General features: G+C 26.3%; 5 protein-coding genes across 10 annotated transcripts in view; 2 read left to right on the top strand and 3 right to left on the bottom strand.

Annotated features, from left to right (window-relative positions):
* Positions 1-139: 139 nt before the first annotated feature.
* Positions 140-2,653, bottom strand: LOC124429611 (adenosine 3'-phospho 5'-phosphosulfate transporter 1). Its single transcript, XM_046975117.1, has 8 exons — positions 2,353-2,653; positions 2,009-2,217; positions 1,726-1,928; positions 1,427-1,651; positions 1,142-1,292; positions 834-1,045; positions 642-767; positions 140-560 (listed from the first exon to the last, which is right to left on the bottom strand). The coding sequence occupies exons 1-8, from the start codon at positions 2,445-2,447 to the stop codon at positions 393-395; spliced, it is 1,389 nt and encodes a 462-aa protein (XP_046831073.1). The 5' UTR covers positions 2,448-2,653; the 3' UTR covers positions 140-392.
* A 299-nt stretch (positions 2,654-2,952) lies between these two features.
* LOC124429311 (protein pelota) lies at positions 2,953-5,518 on the bottom strand. Of its 2 annotated transcripts, none has more exons than XM_046974430.1 (10): positions 5,314-5,518; positions 4,981-5,050; positions 4,804-4,896; positions 4,525-4,675; positions 4,331-4,444; positions 4,094-4,234; positions 3,765-3,987; positions 3,480-3,672; positions 3,274-3,380; positions 2,953-3,153 (listed from the first exon to the last, which is right to left on the bottom strand). In XM_046974430.1, exons 2-10 carry the CDS (start codon positions 5,019-5,021, stop codon positions 3,056-3,058), a joined length of 1,161 nt encoding a protein of 386 aa, XP_046830386.1. In that variant the 5' UTR covers positions 5,022-5,050; positions 5,314-5,518; the 3' UTR covers positions 2,953-3,055. The 2 variants fall into 2 exon arrangements, with proteins under 2 accessions (XP_046830386.1, XP_046830385.1); XM_046974429.1 differs by having other exon boundaries at positions 4,981-5,056; positions 5,314-5,516.
* Positions 5,519-5,825: 307 nt separating this feature from the next.
* LOC124429413 (condensin complex subunit 3) lies at positions 5,826-9,504 on the top strand. Its single transcript, XM_046974666.1, has 7 exons — positions 5,826-6,241; positions 6,334-7,130; positions 7,209-7,746; positions 7,817-8,128; positions 8,209-8,574; positions 8,690-9,205; positions 9,331-9,504. Exons 1-7 carry the CDS (start codon positions 6,134-6,136, stop codon positions 9,448-9,450), a joined length of 2,757 nt encoding a protein of 918 aa, XP_046830622.1. The 5' UTR covers positions 5,826-6,133; the 3' UTR covers positions 9,451-9,504.
* Positions 9,505-9,717: 213 nt separating this feature from the next.
* LOC124429414 (dynein axonemal assembly factor 10) lies at positions 9,718-11,943 on the top strand. The gene is made up of 4 exons (XM_046974667.1): positions 9,718-10,139; positions 10,311-10,811; positions 10,875-10,972; positions 11,062-11,943. Exons 1-4 carry the CDS (start codon positions 9,873-9,875, stop codon positions 11,267-11,269), a joined length of 1,074 nt encoding a protein of 357 aa, XP_046830623.1. The 5' UTR covers positions 9,718-9,872; the 3' UTR covers positions 11,270-11,943.
* A 1,918-nt stretch (positions 11,944-13,861) lies between these two features.
* Positions 13,862-22,844, bottom strand: part of LOC124429513 (DNA-directed RNA polymerases I, II, and III subunit RPABC3) — a 68,050-nt gene continuing 59,067 nt past the window's right edge. For all 5 annotated transcript variants that reach the window (XR_006943474.1, XM_046974878.1, XM_046974881.1 and 2 more), the window contains one exon: positions 13,862-14,096. Coding sequence is in view for 4 of the 5 variants with exons in the window: in XM_046974878.1 (XP_046830834.1) it covers positions 13,979-14,096 (118 nt within the window). In the remaining variant the exon portion in view is untranslated. The remainder of the gene's footprint in view (positions 14,097-22,844) is intronic.

Genomic DNA, 22,844 nt, shown 5'->3' with positions numbered 1-22,844 from the left:
ACATAAGTTTCTATGTATATATACTTATATTAAAATAAATATTTTTTAAATAAATAACACGGCAATGTGCCTTCCTTGTTATTATAATAGCCAACATTTTGTACATTAAATATATAAGATAATAACGTCTGTGTTAAAACTACAGGTTAATTAATTGAAATAAAAAATATTATATACATTAATTTGTAATAAGCGTTTTTAAATGTCCATATAAAAATGTATACAAGTTATTAACAGGAAATAAGGATTATAAAAATTTTATAACGGTACAGATGTCTAATATTGCAAGATGTGCAAGTATATAAAATAATGTATTGTTAAAAATCAGGCACACACAATAAAAAAGAATTAAATCATATTATGAGATTCTACGTAATAGTAACTAAAATAATCTAATTTTTTACAGAATTCGCTGCAGTTCTGCGTCTTTTAATCGCTCGAGTTACATTATTACAATGAATTCGAAGGAATACTGAACCAAATACAAGAAGTATACCAAGTATACCAATCATTTTAATTTCGTGATGATATATTAAACATGACAATAATATAGCCAATCCCTAGAAATATATAAATACTTTTAGTATAAATTATATAAACAATAATTATAATGTTAAATTAATTAACATTAACATTTTTACCTGTCGTATAGTCATCATTATTACAAAAGTGATAGGTCCAAATTTCGAAATTGTATAAAAAATATATAATTGTCCACTTGCAGAACAAATGGAAATAAGTAAACAATCCATTATAAACCTAGGATACTAATCAATTCATTTACATTAGTAGATAGAATTTAATAAAATTACTTTGTAGAGTTTGTTACTTACCTTTTTCATAAAAAAATATATGAAAGGAAAACTTGATTGTTGTATAAGAGATGTGACGGTCAATAAACATGAAAACATATTTACCGCGCACATCATTTGTATACTAGTAGTACCATATTCTACAAAAAGTGCATTTTGCCAGGTACTTGTAAAACTGTCTAATACTAAGTAACTTCCTAAAAGGATAATACCAGAAATAGTGGTAGCTCCATCTAAAAATAAAAAAAAAGTTCTATTAGAAATTCCATAAATATTAATAGCATACTATATTTCTATCGAACAATATTAATAAATCTATATTTAATTACCATTTTTATAGTCAGAACTATTTAACATGAACATAGTCATTCCAACAGAAATAAGTATTGCTGTAACATATTCATAATACTCGTATGTTGTATGTGAAATAATTTTTCCCATTATCATAACAGGAATTATTTTAGAGGCCTTTGCTAAAACCTAAAATATATATTCTTGACTTATTAATTCTATTACAGATAATACGAATTTTTATGGAATAATGAAAATCAAATATATTTTTTGAAAAAAATCTATATTTTATATATTATAAACTGAAAAAAATTTATATTTACCTGTGTAGGAAAGCTAACATATTTAAGAGCTTCATATTGACACCAACTGCTCATAATGTTTGATAATGAACAAAAAACATATTTATAAAGTGGTGCTTTATGTTGTGGTTGTTTTTGGATAAGTAGATATAATGCAGACATTAAAAATGCAAGTATTCTATTTATAAATACTAAAAATTGTGAATCTTCAAAATGATCCTGATTACCAAAGCCATCCTCATAAACCTATATAATATAATGTTTTACTTTATAATATATATATATATGAATATTGCATAATAGTAAATAAATTTAAATACCTGTGTCATTATCTTCTCTTGTAGGTAACCCCATGTCAAATAACTAATTTGTAATCCAAGGAAACAATATGTAAGTAGCAAGAAATCCTGAGTAAACGTACGTTGACTGGTAGATGTTGGTGTATAAGAAGATGTGTCTAAAAGACCTGTTTCACTGTGTCCCAAAAAACATGAGTGAACTAATCTTGGAATACAGCTTTTATCTATATATAAATAAATAGAATATAACATAATAAAGTAATCATGCGATATACAAATTAATACAATTATTTGCTTTACTTACCACTTCTCTGAATATATTTACTATATTGTACATATTTGTATATAAGATAACCTGGGAATAAAATTGTAGCATAGCCTAATAGGTTGAAACACAATCGAAGGATCCAATTATACGAATTCATTTGCAGTAACTCTTCGGTACTATTCGTAAGATATTTTATAATCTCTGTAGTTCCAAAAACAATACTCACTGAAAATAGCAGCAATATGCTACAAAATAAAAACTTGTATTAATATTTATAATACAAGTACCAGTGTATAATGAAGACAATAACTTATACAACATTTTTAAAACAACTTTTTTTAATATATTTGAATAATGAATATAATATAAATTAAACATACCATATTATAATATCTCCTATAAAATTCCCCATGATCTTTTTTTGCCTTTTTCTTTTCTTTTTTAGCAATTTTAAAACGGATATGATATATCCCATAACCTTAAGCCGTAACTATTGCAGAATATCTAAGTCGAAGAAAAATTAATTGTATTCTAAAAATTTTACTCAATATTATACGTTATAGAATACATGTATAATCTTCGACTTTAGAATTATAAATGAAAGGAATTATTTGAATTAACTCCTCCATGCTTCGTAACAATATACCCATCATGTATAAAAGGTGGAATATCTTATCTCGTGTTCACAATTATGCAAAATAGTATTACCATATCAAATATAAAAAAAGGGGAATTACTGTATCAAAAGAATAGTATCTGGAAACACAGATATTTTTTCAAATATAATATTTTTATATTATTTCTTTAATATTTAATATTTACTGTAATGGGGTCGTACAATTTTAATTTTTTCGTGAAAATTTAATTTCGTCAAAATGTATCTAAATGCAAAATTCTCAATGAAATGTATATAATTATTATAAAAATTATATTATTTTGCAACTATTTAAACTTATGCAAAGGTAAAAATAATAACTAGATTAATGATGAATCTTTTTCAATTTTATTATTAATATGATATTTTTAACTGTGCATAGCACAAATATGTACAGAATTATATATATATATATATCGAGAACTTAATTAGTCATCTTCTTCTGACTCGTCACCGTCGCTTTCATCTTCTAATTCTGGCATGGGAAAGCGTAATATAGCTGCAATTCCAGTAAGTTGATCTAATTCTGTAAATAATATTAAATTATGAATTGTGATGTAATGTGACAATTATTAACCGCTATCTACGCACATTCTATATATAAAGTTCATAATTAATATATGCTTTATAATATCATCATACATACGTTCACCGGAAACGTGTAAACTTGAAAATATTTTAACATCTCCATTATATTCTTTGACGCTTTCTACTATTGTAACATACTCTTTCCTTAGTGCAATATTTTGACATCTATAAAACATAAATATAAAATTATATAGAATATATATATATATATATATATATATATATATATATATCTAAATAATTTATATTATTAAAATATCTTACCGAAATAATTTATCCGATATAAGTAATGTTTCTACTGCTTGAGCCTCATTAGCTTTTTCAACATGCTTTTTACCATAAAAAGCTCTGGCAGGATCTGTTTGTAATATTGAATAAAATGTTTCTAAAGCTTTCACTTCACTTGCTGCTTTAGTATCAGAAATTCGAGATACTACAGCAGGATCAGCCAGAACCTCTAATCAAACCATAAATAATATTATTATGAAGAGATTTAATTTTATTATCTATTGGAATGTCTATATATAAACACATAAATTAAAACATTACCTTTCAATGAATGTTTGAAACCAGAACTTGAGTGTATTAATAAAAATTTGCCTTTATTTTCTAAAATCGTTTTATTATCCGATTTAATTGCCTGCTGAACCATATAATCCATAAATTGATCTTTGACAAATCCAGGACTGGCCAAGATAAGACATTTTACAATGTCAAAATTAATATGTCTTAAAATGCCTTGTAAAATGCTCTCATAAAATTTCACCAGACCCTAGCAAGTTTCAATTTTTTTAATCAGTTTTTTCTTTTCTTTTTTTTTTTTTCATTTAAATTGAATCATGTATTAATAAAATTGGTGTTTTACTTAGAACTATTACTTTTTCATGCTGTGAAACATTCCCTTTTCGTTTCCTAGGTATAACTTGATCTATTTTTGCACGTACTATTGTCATATTAGAAGTTATTAAACAAATGTGTGCAATACCTTCTTGCATTACCACAGCAGCAACATCTGCTTTCTGAAATGAAAACAATATTATGATATTACATTATATTATCGCATTATACTACAATATAATATCATATTATAATATTTTATAACATTTATTATATACCTGTGTGGGATCGCACGCAGTATCCACTCTTTCTAATGTAATTGAATCCCATTTCTCTTTAGTAATTGTAAATTTTCGATTTTGCTCCACGTCCAAAGTATGATATTGACCAGTCTACAAAAACATTCTATTATTTCATCTATATTGTGTGTTGCATATATAAAATTAATTGTAATATTTAAAAATATGAATACCTTAACATATTTATTTTCTACAACGTTTCTACCTTTGAGTCTAAGGACACATGCTTGAGTATCAAAGTCAACGCCTTCAACGCATATTGTGAGAGTGGTTCTTACTTTATAACTGCTAGAACTTCCTGTTGATGATTCCATTTGTACTTTTCTAAAGATAATAGAAATAAAATAAAAAGATCAATATTATTGAAGTAATTTTATTTATATATATATATATATATATATATATATATATATATATATATAAGTATATATTATAAAATTAATGATTTTTACCTAAAAGTCGAACAAGTGACAAAATCTCCTTCAGCTATCATATTATAAGCATGCCACATATCTTCGGTATTTTCTGGTACAAGACCTACACTCCTAAAAACAATATATAATGGCAAAGTAGACATATTATAACTATAAAAATTAAAACATGATAATATATGAATATAATTTGCTTACCCTTTCCCATCCTTGTCAACGTTTTTTGAGATTAACTTCATTTTTTATATTTTTTTATAAATACAAATTTCTAAAACTTACAAAATTGATCTTTTATTAAATTAATCATTACATTATCTTCAATTTAAAAATTTTTTAGAACAACTTATATAAATTGTATTATATTTTGTTACATTATTTATTCACGTTAAAATATAAATATCTATTGAAACAAATTGTTCTGAACATATAATTTAATAAAACAAAAATGAAATTGTTCGATGTTTTTATAGGTTAGTTTTAACAAATAAGTTGTCTATATGATAATTCTATATAAAATTATAATATAACTACCTTAAATGCTATTGCACAAGTATTTATTTTTAAATAAGATCTGCTTCATGTTTTAAGTTTATTCAAAAGAATATAAAATCTTTTGTGCCATATGTCAAACATGATACAAACGTTCCTCTCCTTCGCACGATATAATATAATATCCTCACCCAGTAATAACCACAGATCTTACAATAAAAGAGTTTCAACCTTGTGAATTACTACGTGAAACAAATCCTTCGTTGTATTTGGCGCTTTTTGTCATTTCCGTAGCTCTCTTATGAAAAATTGTGAGAAAATAAAAAAAAAATATTAATCACTACATCATTAACATGCATATATAAAAAGATAATAATTAAATTTCATTAACAATGGATCATGATATATTTTAAATAATTTATAAATAATTTAAACGTTTGAGAAAGAAAAAAATATCAAATAAATAAAATAGTTTTTATTTTGTAATCAAATTATATTTTATAGAATTATATTCTGGTAATATGAATTTTACTGTTGGTACAAGATCCCTGTAACTTCACACATTAATAACATAACGGAATGGAGTATTCTTCGATGTAATATTAAGTGGTCTTACAATTCTGTAAATCCATACAAATTATAAAGATATTCGTTTCGATTAATTCATTTAATTAAAAATTTTTACTACGATAAAAATGCTGTGAAAAAACTAATTACAATTATTGAAGAAATTAAATATTAAATAATCCAATTGATATTTATGTCACATAGTTGGCAGTATATTTAAAACAACTTGGCGGTTGTAATGCGTTGTAATCCATTATTTTAAAGAGATATTTATTTTATTAAATTACTTTCAAATATGAGTGCGAAACTTAGAGAAATAATGAATGATATTTTTTATAATGTTCAAGTTAATAAAACTTGCCATAAACGGTATATAAAAAGATTAACGAATATCAGTCAACAAGTAAGTAACGATTGTTTATACTAAATAACATTTTATTTTTGTTAAATGAATAATATGTTTATATAAAAGTTAACATACTTTTCTTGTTTTAGTATGAACTAGAGTTATTTTTGGAGGCATTTATCTCCTGTTTGAAGATTCCTCTTAGTATGAGTCAAAATCATATATCCATTGATAATACCCTTCAATTTGCTGCTAAATATGCAGTTAGTTCTTATACATCTTCTAATGGTGAAGCATGCGAACCTATGTCTCCATTTCTTGAAAAATTATTTGAATTTGTATTAACACATCATAATGCAAAGGATTCTTCTGTTAGATTTCGCATATGTCATTTTTTAAATATGTTATTAAATTCAATGGGTGAAAATGCTTTCATTGATGATGCACTTTGCGACAAAATTACTGTTAATATGATGGATCGATTACTGGATAAATCGCATAAAGTTAGAGCCCAAGCTGTTTTTGCTTTACATAGGCTTCAAGATCCGTCAGATGAAAATTGTCCTGTAATAAAGATGTATATATTTCATTTATCCAAAGATCCAAAAGTTGAAGTTCGTAAAGCAGTATTGAGTAGTATGGCCAAAAATCAAAAAACATTACATGCCGCTTTAAAAAGAATTAGAGATGTGAGTGATATAGTACGAAAAATGGCTTATGACTTTATCAGTAAAATTACAATAAGATCATTAACAATCAAACAAAGGATCCAATTGTTAAATGAAGGACTCAAAGATAGAGCTGAGATTGTACGCAAATGTGTTGAAAATGTATTATTACCAATATGGCTGCGTTATTATAATGGAGAGTACATAGATTTGATTCATGCATTAGATGCAGAAATTGGAACTAATGTATCTATTTTAGCATTAAATGTACTCTTCAAGTAAGTATTTAATCAATTATTTCAAAAGGTAAAATGTTAATTTAAATTTGATTAATTATATTTTATTTGTTTTGATAGAAAAACTGAGTTGGATAAATTAATCAGTCAAATACCAATCGATGAAACTACAAAACTTATACCAATTAATAAATTAACAAGCGAGAACTGTTTGTATTGGAGATGTGTAGCTAAGCATTTTCATAGTTTATCTTCCTTAGACGCATTAGAAAAAATTTTGCCTGAATTATCAAGTTTCTCAGCATATATTAATGAGTTTTTAATCATGATTTCTTCTGAAACATATGAAATGTTGGAAAAAACAGCACACCAATTTATTCTTCTTCAGCTTTTTGAAATAATTAAAGTATATGATTTGTCAGATGAAGCAGGAAGAAATAATTTAAGTGAACTGATATTAAATGTGCTATTGACTGACCATTGCTCTAAAGAAATAATTGAATGCATAGTAAATCACCTTGAGAATGTGATACCTGATGTAAATAAAAGACTAGATCTTTTATCAAATACAATTAGTAAAATCAGAACGCCAATAAAAGTTACTACACAAGTTATAAAAGAAATATCTCCAAAACAAGAACATCGAAATAACATGCAAGTATGTAGTTATATTTATTCTTTATATTTAGTTTAATAATTATCATCGTATTGACTTTTTTGTTTCTTAGAAAGCCAGATTACGAGTACAATTACTAGAACTTAAAGAGGAAGAATATCAAGCTATACAAAATAAAGAATATTTGAAAGCTGAGAATCGAAAGGAACAAATAGATAAAATAAATCAAGAATTAATGAAATTAAATGAACAATCAGAACCTAATCAAATGATTGTTGATGATGATATTGAAGAAGAGAAAAGTGATTCTGAAACGATGATTAAATGTCTCACTATCATGTGTGCTATGATGAGAGTTAAATCTGTAAAAACGTTAACACCTACTCTTAGATGCCTTGTAAATGTAGCGCTTTCAAGTTTAGATGTAAGTTCTTTATTCTGTACATATGTAATTTAAATTATTTTCTGTGTTATTTCTTATATTAATAACATATTTATGTTTAGCATCCAGATGACAGGGTCCATATATTAGCATTAGAAGCTTTGGGAATATTTTGCATATTAGATAAGGAATTAGCTAGAACAAATATTTTGACATTTTTGTTACAATTTTCATTGGAACAAGAAAAACAAGAAATATGGATTATTACTTTAAAAGCTCTTTTTGATCTTCTATTATATTACGGACTTGAATTTTTTGATATTTCGAAAAATGATGACAATAGTAGCCTTTTAAATAAAACTAATAAACCTGTAAAGTTATTCAATCAAATGGAAGAAGAAGATATTACTGTTTACAGACAATCGTCCAATAGTCAAGTACAAAGTCCTGATATAATGAAAATTCTAATAGGATTATTGGATAATGTGGTCAGAATTATTTCATACTATATATTTTTTATACTATTTAGTTTTATATTATTTATTGAAATTTCATTATTCATCGTATAATGAAATATAATAAATTTTCTTAATATTATTACAGAATCAAGATTTGAGAACTATTGCAACCGAGGGACTTTGCAAATTATTAATAAACCGTCGTATAAACAGTTCTACTTTGTTAGCTCGTATAATAATTATGTATTATAATCCAACAAATAGAGATGACACTTATCTCTGCCAATGTATTAGCAGCTTTTTTGATCAATTCATAATGTATGTACCTTTTAATCAAGAAATGCTGGAAGAAGCATTCTTTCCAGTTTTAAAGATCATATGTAATGCACCAGAGATTAGTCCTCTTCAAGAAATTAATCCTTACAATGTAGCTGCTTTTATTTTGAATTTGACTAGAAATAGAGGTAAAGGATCTGAAAGCATGAACACATATTGTGTACATAATAATTTGGCCTTTGCAATTCTGGCTGAAATTTTAAATTCAGATAGTAAAATTGACAAAGATGTACTCATTAAATGTTTGAAGGATTTAGATATACAAATAGACGACAATTTATCACAAGAGGATTTAAAAGATGGTATTGAGAAGGTTTCATTAATGGTAAGTTTTAATTATATAATAATAATAATTTGTAAAATATTTATTAGAAAAATATGTATTATGATATTTCTTGTTCTTCATAATAAGATCAATTATAAAATTAATTTTATTTATATATTATTTAGGTGAATAAGTTTGATAAACGATTTTTGAATTATGTACAAAAGTTTAAGAAGAAATTGGAATCACCAGGTTTTATAGAAACCCAAGAGGAAGTAGAAAATAATACAGATACAGAAGAATGAATTAAATTATTTATAATTTCATATTAATAAAGAATTGTTACTTTTAGAAATGAATTATTGACTAATATATTGATTATAAATATATATACATATCACATACATTAGTAATAGAATAATGAAAAGATTGTAATGATATGATTGGATGATTTATATTTCTGTGTAACAGTAATATTTAAGAAAAGAGCTTTTATATTTTTTAATAATAAAAATTTTTGAATACTTTCTTTATTTGTCTTTATTTATATTAATAAATATTAAATATTTCTTAATACTAATAGTAAGAGAGAGAGAGAGAGAAATTACTTTATCCGTAACGCAGACAACAGATGGCGTTTATTCTTGTTTATATCGATACTTTAACTCTCAGATGAACTGTCATCTTTGCGTAGCTATAACCAAGAAATAAAGTTACAAATTAAGCTATGGAGAAATTATCAAAACCACAAATAATTTGTCATATTGAAAAATCCGTCGATTATTCCTTATTTGACACAAAATGGATTCCGTGTAGTGCGAAGTTTGTGGTTATGGGCTCTCGACCTCGTGGTACTGGAATTATACAAATTTATGAAGTATCAAGCGGAGAATTAAAACATATTAAGGATATCGAACGATCAAATCCAGTTAAATGTGGAACATTTAACGCTTCGAGTTTACGAGACAGGCACTTAGCAGTTGGTGATTTCAAGGTACATCTGATAGAACTGCTAGTTCATTGTAGTAACATGTGAGTTTTTTAAATTGTTCCACAATATCTGAATTATGATTCAGACATATATACAAATTAAATATTCGTTGCTTTTGTATAATTTATCTATATATTTAAAAATTTCAATTTATTTAATTAACTATTATTTCAGGGAAAACTTAATATATACAATCTCGAAGATCCTTCAATACCACTTTATACAGCTAATGCTCACGATGATATTATAAATGCTATTTCTGGTGTAGCTGGTCATAGCATTGGTTGTGGTGCACCAGAGTTAGTAACAGGATCACGCGATGGTAGCGTTAAAGTATGGGATCCAAGACAAAAAAGTCGACCGGTAGCTGTAATGGAACCTAAAGAAGGAGAGAGTCGTAGAGATTGTTGGACAGTTTCCTTTGGTAATTCTTACAACTCTGAAGAAAGAACTGTTGCAGCTGGCTATGACAACGGGGATATCAAAATGTTTGATTTAAAAGCCATGTCTCTTAGATGGGAGAGTAACGTCAAGAATGGTGTTTGTGGTATCGAATATGATAGGAAGGATATTCCTATGAATAAATTAGTCGCAACTACTCTTGAGGCTAAATTTTATTTATTTGATTTGAAAACGCACCATCCAAAGAAAGGTTATGCTTATTTAATAGAAAAGGTAAGAAAATATTTTTCAAGAGTAAAATAAAATATAATTAATTACTTGTCCTGACTTATTCAGGCACATAAATCAACAATATGGATGGTCAAGCATTTACCACAAAATAGAGAAATATTTGCAACTGGAGGTGGAGATGGTTCTCTTTGTCTTTGGAAATAGTAAGTGTGAATGTAAAATCACATAATTTTCTTTCTTTTAATGTTTATTGTTGAAATATTGGAGTAGCCTAAGTATTTTGATTTTTTAGTAATTATCCAGAGAAACGAAAGCAGACTGACGCGGATGGTATAGAACAAGGTGTTATTGGAAGTGTAAGTCTACTTCAAAACAATTCTCTTTCAACTCAACCAATTAGTGCCTTGGATTGGAGTCCAGATAAACAAGGGTTAGCTGTTTGTACATCGTTTGATCAATGTTTACGAGTTATTATAACAACTAAGCTTAACCTCGTATGAAAGAAATATAAAAATTCAACATAAATGTTTACAAGTAATAATCATTAATAATTACCATTAATGAAATATATTTTATTATAAATTTTCACATTACGATTAACGAAATTTAAATTTACTCCTAAAACTATTGGACGAGTAAATGGAGACGATATATAGATTGGCAATGTTATCGAGTGACAATATTAGCTGGCGCTAATATCGGTCTATAATAACGATATCGATTATTTTATCCTTGTTCAATTTGTTCTTGTAGTAGAGAGTCCACCGATATTACGCAACGCAATGCCGCGAGTAGATAAAGCGAATTATGTGTCATTGGGCCAATCTATTTAGGATCGGACCCTTATTAAGTGACGGCCATCTTGGCGCATTGCGTTACATAATGATTAATTTGTCGGCCATCTTAGGTTTACGACTCGTTCTTGTATACACATCGTAATACTGTAGCGCAACATCAGCTCAATTATCGTCGAGTTACAAGGTCACGAATAGTACGAGTTTAATTACATAAATTAGTTCTCATTTCCTTTTCATCTACAATTTGTCTCATTACGATTAATTTAGTAGATAAACAACTGCTGCCATTTCATTTGTTCTCCAAAATAGTGATTGATTCGATTTCAAAAGAGATTGTTTTTCTATTAAGTTATTAATAAAAATACTGACTCACATCTTTTTAATTGTTTTATGATACTATTATTCTTACGTCATATACATTTCAATCTTACGATATTTCAATTTAATCAAATTTTCTATAATAATTATTTAAAAATAAAACAAACATATATATATATATATATATATATATATATATATATAACGTTTTATTTTTCCTTTTCAAACACGAGTTTAAGTTAAAGAAAATTTTCTCTAAAATTCGAAAGACCGATACGGTTGTTAGATACGTGGCCTGGAACTTTACCAACTCGGTTGACAGATTGCAAGTAGCGTGCAGATTTCAAAGTTTTCTCGTGTAAGAACTCGTTACCAAAGATGACTGCCATGTTAAGATGGTAATGTATGTATGGCGGTGCCTAGCACCTATTTTTGTTGCTCTGGTGGCACGTTTATTAGTAGTGAGCGCTCCCTGGCGTTTACTGTTTTTGACGAGCATGCGTCGTTGACAACGACGACAACGACAACGACAACGACGACGACGACGACGACGACGACGACGACGACGACGATCACAATCACCGCTAGAGCGAACTTGGTGAACGTCCAAAATTTATACGCAAGCTCGAGAACCGTACACGCTATCGCCTTCGTTTTCCAATGCCAACGTTTCGCAAGGTAAAAATATCTTTACTTCGCATGTTGTTCCAACGATGAAACGACGTCTACTGTTCTATGTTTAAGAATTCAATGGAAACGTTCAAATAATTTATATTTAATATGTTTAAAAATTATGTGCGAAGAAACGAAAAAATTAATAAATAATAATATAAATATGAATTTAATTAACTCTCTATAACAACGTCATTGTATAATTTTTTTTCAATTGTATTTTATTTATTTTTTTTTTTTTCAATTATGTTTTATTTCATTCTATTGATGTTTATTCAATTTTTGTTTCATATCCATTATTTGTATATATTTTATTAATGTATAAGTTTTATTTTTAGTATAGTACAATTAATACCGTATAATTAATACTGTGTTATTTTTACATTGTATAATTTTTGTATAGACGTTCAAACAAAATTTGAATTATAGAGAATTAACATGAGAGAATGTTAGTTATCTACAAAATGTTATTTAATATTCGATTTTTATTTAATTTTTTTTTTTTTTTTTTTTTTTTTTATAAAGTTCATCTTAATAGCAATATTTTATGGTTAATAGAGATAAATCACCATTTAATTTTAAGACAAAAGTGTTCCTTTGTATATAATTATTTAATAAAATGAGATGGACATTATTTTTTTTTTCTAATTTTGATCTATTTTTGATTCATGAAACGCATACGTACGTTATTGACAAATTGATGTATTCACTGCCAAACATTTAAGTGTGTAAATAGCCACGATGTATTTTAAATGCCAAACGTTTCAAAGTATGACGTTGTTCTAATCCAATACTATTAAAAGCATACAATGCTTTAGTACGTTCATTGCGTGAATCATTTTGTATCATCTATTCATATTAAATATAAATTTAATTCGACTATATTAGTATTGCTTAAATCTTTAGAAATGATTTCGTCATTTGAATTGATTCAGTCGTTTTAAATTGCATCGATCTTTTCAAACGATCGTAAATATTTACGTTATCCAATTTAAATAATAATTAACTAATTTTTGAATTGCGATGAAGATTTATTTTTTATATAGATAATATACATTATATATATAATAAAATAAATCGAATATAATTTTATAGTATATAAAATGTATATAAAATGTATATAAAATGTATATAAAAAATAAAAATTAAATTCATGCTAAATTATCTGTAATAGCCGAACATGAAGTTTTATCGATGAAATTTTATCGATCAATAAAAAAAGCAAATCTTATCAATGTAAGATCCTACGAATGCGAAAATGTCTTAAAAATGCAAAACAAAAAAAAATGGAATAAAAACAATGAGTAAATAACAATCTTTGACGTATATTTTATTTCAGTCAATAAAAAATTGTAAAATCTTTTCAAAGAATGAGAAGATAAAAATCTTCGTCAGTAAGTTTGATCTATTTGTAAAGATAACTTAAAATGCAAGTTTCTTCATGAGCAGGTACATATGTTGATCAATCTCGAAACCATGTAAGTTATTTGCGTCACCTTGCAGCCTCATTAATAATCCACCGAAAGATACGTAGGCAGATCTGAAAAAGAAAGAAAACGAAAATCAGATGCGTCTTCCAAAATTCAAAGCTTTCCAAAAAAATATTGAATATGATACCGTCAACATTTAATATTTAAGACATATTTATTTTTCTAATGAATTCCTCTCTGTCTCTCTCTCTCTCTCTCTCTCTCTTTGTGTGTGTGTGTGTGTGTGTGTGTGTGTGTGTGTGTATAATATATATATATATATATATATAGTATGTTTGTATATATATAATGTTATAAAATATTGAATATAATTTTTTATTATCATCAACATTTAATATTTAAGATATATTCCTCTTTTTTTAACATGTTTAAAATAATATTATAAAATATTAAATACTATGAATTTTTTATTCAATTAACATTTATTATTGAAAATATATTCATATTTCTAACTACTCTTTCTAACATATTTATATTATTGTTAAATATAATATTACTAACATTATTATTATTATTAGTATAATTAGTATAATTATTATTATTATTATTATTATTATTATTATTATTATTATTATTATTATTATTATTATTATCATAATTATTATTATTATTATCACGAATACAAAGCTAAAAATTCTTTTTAGTATAAATATTGTTCCTAATATTATCATTAGATACTTTAAATCGGACATGTTCTTTAAATTTGCATGATTGGATTATCCTTCCTAATTCTTGTTTTTCTATGAAAAAACATTAATTTTTATCATGGTTAATGAGCTTTCTCCATTCGGCGCCAATTTGCGAACGTCATAATTGCAGTGCCGATAGCGGTCGTGATTATAATTTTATCCACACAACCAGCTAACCACACTGCCAACATGCCGATCACAATGAAATGAAAATTGTCCTCCAATTTCGAAGTGAAATTTATCTTTCTCATCGAAATTTTCTTCTTATGTACGTTGCTCATCTTTCCTCTCTGTCGTTATCTGTAACAAACTATTCTAACACGTTCCTACGTTATTTTATTTGTTAGTAGAATATTTATAATATCGTCACTTTATTTTCCACTCGTTCTCTATATGCGCGCATACACGTTTTTTTATGTACATATATATACATGCATGTATGTATAATTAAATATAATCCGTGTATATATATATATATATATATATATATATATATATATATATGTATATATATAGATTTGTTATATAATATTTATTTAATTTTGACATTTATAAATACAAACTATGAATATATGTATATAATTATATGAAGTTAGTATTTCTTCCTTCGCCATATTTTTTGTCCACAAGAAAAAAAGAAAGATAAAGAAGAAGACGAGGAATGCAAACTCATCGTAAGACGCGGATGGAAAAGACAAAGAAATACAACAATAATAAGATAACTGATGGAATAACAAGAAAATATCTGAGAGGGGTATCACGAAAATTATTTTACCCTGCAATTAACCTCAATTCGTACGTCAAGAAGGTTAAGTAACAACGGTTACCGTTCGTTCGACTGCGGCCACATAATTGTACGAACGTAACGATCGAAACGATTCGTAACGATTACACAATTCTGACACACGATTGTATATGTATATATATGTACATGTGCATGTGTTGTATGTAAATATGTTTATTTATATATATATATAAACATATATATATAAACATATATATATAAACATATATATATAAACATATATATATATATAAACATATATATATATACAATGTGTGTGTGTGTGTGTGTATGTACATATGTACGTATCGAAGGAAGAGATTCTATATTTACAAGTACATACATACATATGTATCTTTCGACGTTCTCTCTTTCTTTTTCTCTTTTACCTGGAACGAGATCAAATAAAAATGGGGAAAGGGGGTTAAACGAAGAAGAAGTAGTAGAAGGCAGGTTAGGTTAGCCAAATATTCGGGTGCATCGAATTTTGCAACGCCTCTTTACGTGTGTAGACCTTAACCTTAAAACTATTACACTCTCGGCTAGGGTAAGACGAACTATTCCGTTTCTAATTAAGCAACGAGCCACGCATTTGGCACGGTTTTAAAGCCGTAAAGAAATTTTCACAAATCGAAATAGAAGTGTTAATTTTATGCGATGATTTTCATTTGACATTTGCAACGATTACTTTTAATATAACGAGTTTGTGATTATGAAAGTGACTGAAGTTGTGTTATTATTATTTATTTTCCAAGTGTTTTCATATTATTATTATTATTATTATTATTATTATTATTATTATTTTTATTATCATTATTTAAATCGATGTAATACGAAGTGATAAATATTATTTTTACAGATTTTTGACTTATACCACTTTCATAATTACTGGCACATAAATATATAAAATTATATATTATTAATTGTTATTTATATTATATACATAGTTATTAATTTATATATATTTATCACTATATTACTAATATATATTAATTAATAATAATTATTTAAATATATATAATGTATAATACAAATATATAATGCATATATAAAGTATAGTAAATATATATATATATAAATCGATGGGTAATTAATCTATTGACATTCAAAGAAATTTAACAATCTTATAAAAAAGAAATTATTATGTTAAGTATGATGATTATAACAGAGAAAAGAATAAAAGGCTTCAATGATGGCGTTACTATATTCTTCGCTTAACGATCTTCGATATAATCATAAAACAGAACTCTATCCATTAAAAATTATGTCCGCACCATTTCCTCTTCAATAACAAGAAATATCGTCCTTATATGCCCTTCTTTTATAGGATTATATACGATTATACTCGTGTGATAGCATATGTGTGTGTATATATATGTAATATATATATGTACATATATATATATATATATATATGTATGTATGTATGTATGTATATCAGTGAATAATCGATAATACAAATACTAGATATTAAAATGAACAATATGGAGTAACAATAAAAATATTAATTCTCTAACCGCTCTCTGATAATCTAAACATGATCTAAATTAAAGGATCATTCAAAATGAGTTGATACTTGATGCCAGGATAAAAGAAAAAGAAAATATACATGTACATGTAATCCTTTTTTCTTTAATTTCTTCCACGATCTTCATTTCCAAATGTAATATTTTTTGTTGAAAAATGAAATCTCTTTTTTCATTTCGCATACAACTTATAATAACGTCGATAAAAAAAAAGAAAAGATAAACAAATATATAATAAAAGATTTCTATTAAAAACGAAAGAAAAACTATTATATATATATCCTTTCGCAATCTTTATTTCCAAATGTAATTCTTTGAAAAAATAGAATTTCTTTTTGTTTTGTATACAATTCATAAAAATATCAATAAAAGAAAAAAAAAAGAAAAAAAAATTGAATCGTTTAATCGCGAAATTTATTCACAAAATAATAAACGAAAATATGACGAAAGATTTGCATTAGAAATACATATATATATATATATATATATATATATATATATATATATATATATATATATATATACACATATATATGAGAGGGAGTTTTTCCTATCAAACGACCTTGCTCTTTTGAGAAATTTCTGGCAACACGAGGCCATCCATCTGTTAGCCGTTAAGGGCCAATTATTTTTAACCAAATATTTTCTCGTGGAATTCTCTGCCACATTTCTCTCAGCCGATAGAATTCTCAGTCGCCCATTTTGCCGATGCTGCGTTGTCGTCATTTTTTTTTTTGACCACCTTTTATTATTATATTATAAAATAGACATTTCTTTTATCAATCGAAAAATCGATCCCTACCGAGAAAATTGGAATTGAAATTCGATATTTGAAGTTCGATACTATTCTTATCATAGAATATTACTTAAAATTAGAAACAACTAACGAATAGTTCGATAAGATAGAAAGAAAATTAAAAACAATTATAAAAGGATGAAAAGAAAAATATAAAACAGAAGTGATAAGAGCTCGCGATAAATGGAAGAAATAGAACTATTCAATGATCTCTGATTTTTGAAGAAGGAAAAAGTTCAAAAAATTTTTTTTAAGATTTATCCGTCTTATATCTTTTATTATTATTTTTAGATTAAAGATATTGGAGAATTTATTGTAATACTTTTTATATTCTACTTTTCATTCCAATTAAAAAGTATACTTATAATCATTCAAAACTCATGAATAAAATCTTAAAAATGTTTTTAATAAAATTTGATAAATCAATTACTGTCGATTGAACATTAAATTTGTTGATTGAAGTCAAATTATATTCACAAAATTATAATATTTAAGGGAATCTCTTTAATATATATATTTTTAATTTGAAATAATAAAGATAATAGATATTTCGTTAATACTTGCAAAGTTTTGGTGATAAGAGACGAGACATGAAATGAATTGTGATCAGTGAGTGGTATGATTTTTATTATTCGAATACAATAATTTTGATGTTTGAATTTCGATTGTTATTCTTATCGTTAAATCAAAAATAATGATGACAAATAACGTAAGAGATATGAAAAAATGATTTTCAGAAACGGTTGTAATTTATTATAATATATATATATTTTTTTTTTCTTTTTAATCAAAAATTTCTTATAGAAAACCAATTTTCGATTACAACAAATTATTATTGAAACAATTTTGCGAAAGATAGTCGGAATAAACAATAAACGTAAGTTTTTCTAAGCATATTAGTTTTTTTTTTCTTTAATGTCATTATGACAAACGTATTTTTTACGTAATGTAAGAACCGAAATAGAATGAATAGATAACGCAGTAAAATAGAATGAATTGATAACGCAATGAAAATTATAGATAGAAAGATATTTTTGAGTTTAATCTTAAAAACTCGATGACTCGAAATTAACGAATTAAAATATATGCGATGAGATTCATAGACTACCTAATTATTATATTATAAATACTATGTATATATATATATATATATATACATCGTACTTAATATATATATATATATATATATATATATATATATATATATATATATTTATAGTTACAATTATATAACAAAACTATTTACAATTATAAAAATATATATTTTTAGGTATATATCAATATATCATCGATGTAAATATCTAATTATTACAAATATTAAATATAAAGAGAAAAAAAAATGGAAAACTTTTTAAGTTAAAATACAATGATTATTTTAAATAAATTAATTTTAAATGTTAATTATTTAACATTTGCATTGATAAATTGAAATCTTACGTCTTATGATGATAATCGTTTCGTTATTTTTTTTTCTTTTTTTAAAATGATTTTTTTTTCTTTGTCTTAATAACGTAACAAATTTTATCAAATTTTTTTTATGGATTAAGTCACAGGTAATATCGTTAAAATCGACAAGAATAACGACGATGATGACGATGATGACGATGATGACGACGAGGACGATGATGACGGTGACGATGACGATGACGATGACGATGACAACACAGACGACGAAGAAAAAGAAGATATAGACAGTATTGGGACGCCCATTATTAGCCGGTGATAATTGCACGTTGCTGAAGGGTTGAGTCTTCATTGGGATGAAGCGTACGAGGTCAAAGACTCGAATCAAGATGTACACGCAGTCTCTGCCCTCGTTGTTCATCACGTTCACGTACCGGACTTCATTAAAATCGTCGATTCTCGATTCTTCATTATCATTGTTCGTTGCCTTCATTTTTCTCTTGTTTTTTTCTCTCCTTCAAATCCATATCCTTTCTCACAATATTCTTTTTTTGTTTTTTGTTTTTTTTTTTTTTACAATAAGTATTAATTTTAATTAAAGTAATTTAAAGTTATCTCAATAATTCGTTCACATTTCTTGTCTTTCTTACTTTTTCCCTTTGTGTTATATAATATAATACATTAAAAATTATATTATTTCGTCGATAATCAAATCGTATAAATTCAATGTTTTTATGTAATTTTTTTGGAACAAGAAAATTAAAAAAAGAACATACGTCAATTTATGCTTTTTTTTTTTTAATTGGATGAAAATGAAAATAAATGTGAAGTAATTGATCATGATCAAATGTGTGAGTATGTATGTGTGTGTATATATATATATATATATATCTGTTTAAATATAAATAAAATGATAAATTTGGTATCTACATGCAATCAAGCTATAATTTGATCGACGATTATTTCGATAAAATTATCACATTCAATACAATCAAAGCTATCGTAAATTATATCTACGATAATGAGAACGGTAAACATGCAAAAGAAAGTGCATTTAATTAATGGATCGATAAACTTTCACAACGCTGCACGAATCACAAATTTTATATTACAAAGTAATAATATTTCCAACCGAATTTCGTAAAAATATCATATAATAAAATCAACATTTACTGTTCGTTCAACATCGTTAAATTATTCAATTTAAATGATTCAAATCTTAAGGACCAAGCGAAAAATTGACTATTGAGAGAGTGTTATCACGTTTATAATTTCCGTGGGTAAATTCGAATGAAATAATAATAAAATTGTGTTTACACGATATGTGCGTAAAATAAGATTTTCAAGCAAAATTGAAAATTTATTAATTTGACTAATAATTTCTTTTTCTTTTCTTTTTTCTTTCTTATTTCTTTTTTTTTTTTGTGTGTGCAATTATCATTTTTTTTTAACGTAGACATGAAAAGAAAGAAAAAAAGAAAAAAAAATACAAGAAAAAAAAAAGAAAGAAAAAAATAGTGGAATCTTTCTCTTTCTTCATCTCTCTCTCTCTCTCTCTCTCTCTCTCTCGCTCTCTCTTTCTCTCTCTCTTCGTTTTTTTCTTCCGCACATTTAAAGTGTCAAAAGGAGCAGCATCGACGTCGAGGACCATCAATGGTGGCGGCGACAGGAGAGATGTCGTACCAGATAGTGCATTTACAGTATTCAGGGCCCGTGTAAACGCGCATCTGGCACGAGCCCCAACTGCCCTGTTAATCTCTTATTCGCTCGCTTCCGTTTGTTTGTGCTCTTTTCTTTACTTCTCTTTCTCACTCTCTCTCTCTCTCTCTCTCTCTCTCTCTCTCTCTCTCTCTCTCTTTCGCTCTCCTTTCTCTCTTTTTCTATAATCTAGTTTTCTCTGACCATCTCGTTATTCCAAACTTTTTGATCCTTCTTTTTATTTGCCATTTAATTTCTCACCTGTTACTTTAATTTTTACTCTCTCCTTTCTACTAACCCTTCTCCCAACATCCCTTACTTTCCTCCCAACCGCCCTCCCACCCTTTTTGCTATTTCAAATCTTTGTAAAACTTTTTTCCTTCGTAATTTCGTTTACGGACTGATCTCGATTTGATGAATTAAAATGAATTGGTTTATTACTTTTTTTTTTGTAAAGATTCGTTCTATTTAATAATATCACGGTATAAAAATAATAGTATAACTTTGTTTGAAAAAACAAAAAAAAAAATGAAAAGAGGAGTGAATTGGACAATACTTTCGTATTGATTTGTCTGTCTGCGATTTAATAATAATATCACAGAGGCATAGACGTCTAAATAATTTATTTAATTCTACATACTCTATGACTTAAATTCGATTATATTTTTTTGCCTACGGATTTGTCTGTTTTAATAATCCTGTCAGAAGGATAAATTTTAATAATATTGTTGATTGGACAAGTGTTTTTTGTGTTCATCCAACGTAAAATAAATTATTATTTCCTTTTTTGTTGTTTCACAACAAATTTTTACAGATAATAAAAATATCGATTTATTATATTTTTTACATGTACAGTCGATTTAAACGACACATTATATGTATATATATATATATATATATATATATATATATATATATATATATAATAGCAGTTCATTCTTTGGTTTGTTGTTTTTGTGAAAATTTCAAGAGCGCCTAGAAAATTACTGTAGAAAAATAATAGGCGTTTCGTTCGTTCATTTATACCAGTTAAAATTTTCACCCCGTTAGTAGTCAAAGCGTACACAATCCAGCTCACACTACTAAAAAGCCCGCAAACACGGTGAAATCGCGTGACAAATTCCAATTGTTTCGACGAATAGGTATGCCATCAACGAGTGAGTAATTACTTTTCGCGATACGACGTTCACTATACGTGTTCGAGATGTTTGAAAGCTCGTAAACGAAGCATCAACGGACTTTGAAATATTCTTCGAATGTGTTTCTGGCACATTGTTTTATCACTTCAACGATGCTTTTGTTTTTTCTCTCTTTCTCTCTCTCTCTCTCTCTCTTTATGTCAAGTGCACGTGCACTTATCGATTATTCATAATTACCATATAAATTTATCGGAACTCCTGAACATTTTTGCTTTTTCTGTCATTATCTATTTTTAAGAATTTCAACTATTGGAAGATGCATATAATTAGAAGATATAGTTTATAAGAAATTAAAGTACATCATTTTATCTTTATCGTTATTTTTATCCAAGATTTAATTTAAGAAAAGAACAAGAGAAAAATGTACTTTATTTTTGTCCGTCTATGCGTTCGTGCGTATGTATAATTTTTTTCAAACATTATTTCTTGTTTCTTTTTTTTTTTCATGAAACAAAATCCTCGAAAATATGCAATATATAATTTAAAAAAGAAATGTTTATGTATCTTTATTTCCTTATTCCTACTTTCAAATTTTGTTTTCACGTAGAGAACAAAATTGGTATAATTCTCGAGGAATTATAATTCGAAAAAATAAATAAATAACCAAAAAAAGAACTAAATAAACAAATAATTTATTTCGATGTGTTCTCTCTCTCTTTCTCTCTTTTTTGTTTTTATCACAAATTTTATTTTCCCTTCGTT

This window comes from Vespa crabro, chromosome 15 (genome assembly GCF_910589235.1).
Source record: "Vespa crabro chromosome 15, iyVesCrab1.2, whole genome shotgun sequence".
Classification (NCBI taxonomy): domain Eukaryota; kingdom Metazoa; phylum Arthropoda; class Insecta; order Hymenoptera; family Vespidae; genus Vespa; species Vespa crabro.
Note: the sequence above shows the minus strand (reverse complement) of the source record. Positions and strands in the feature narration are given on the sequence as shown.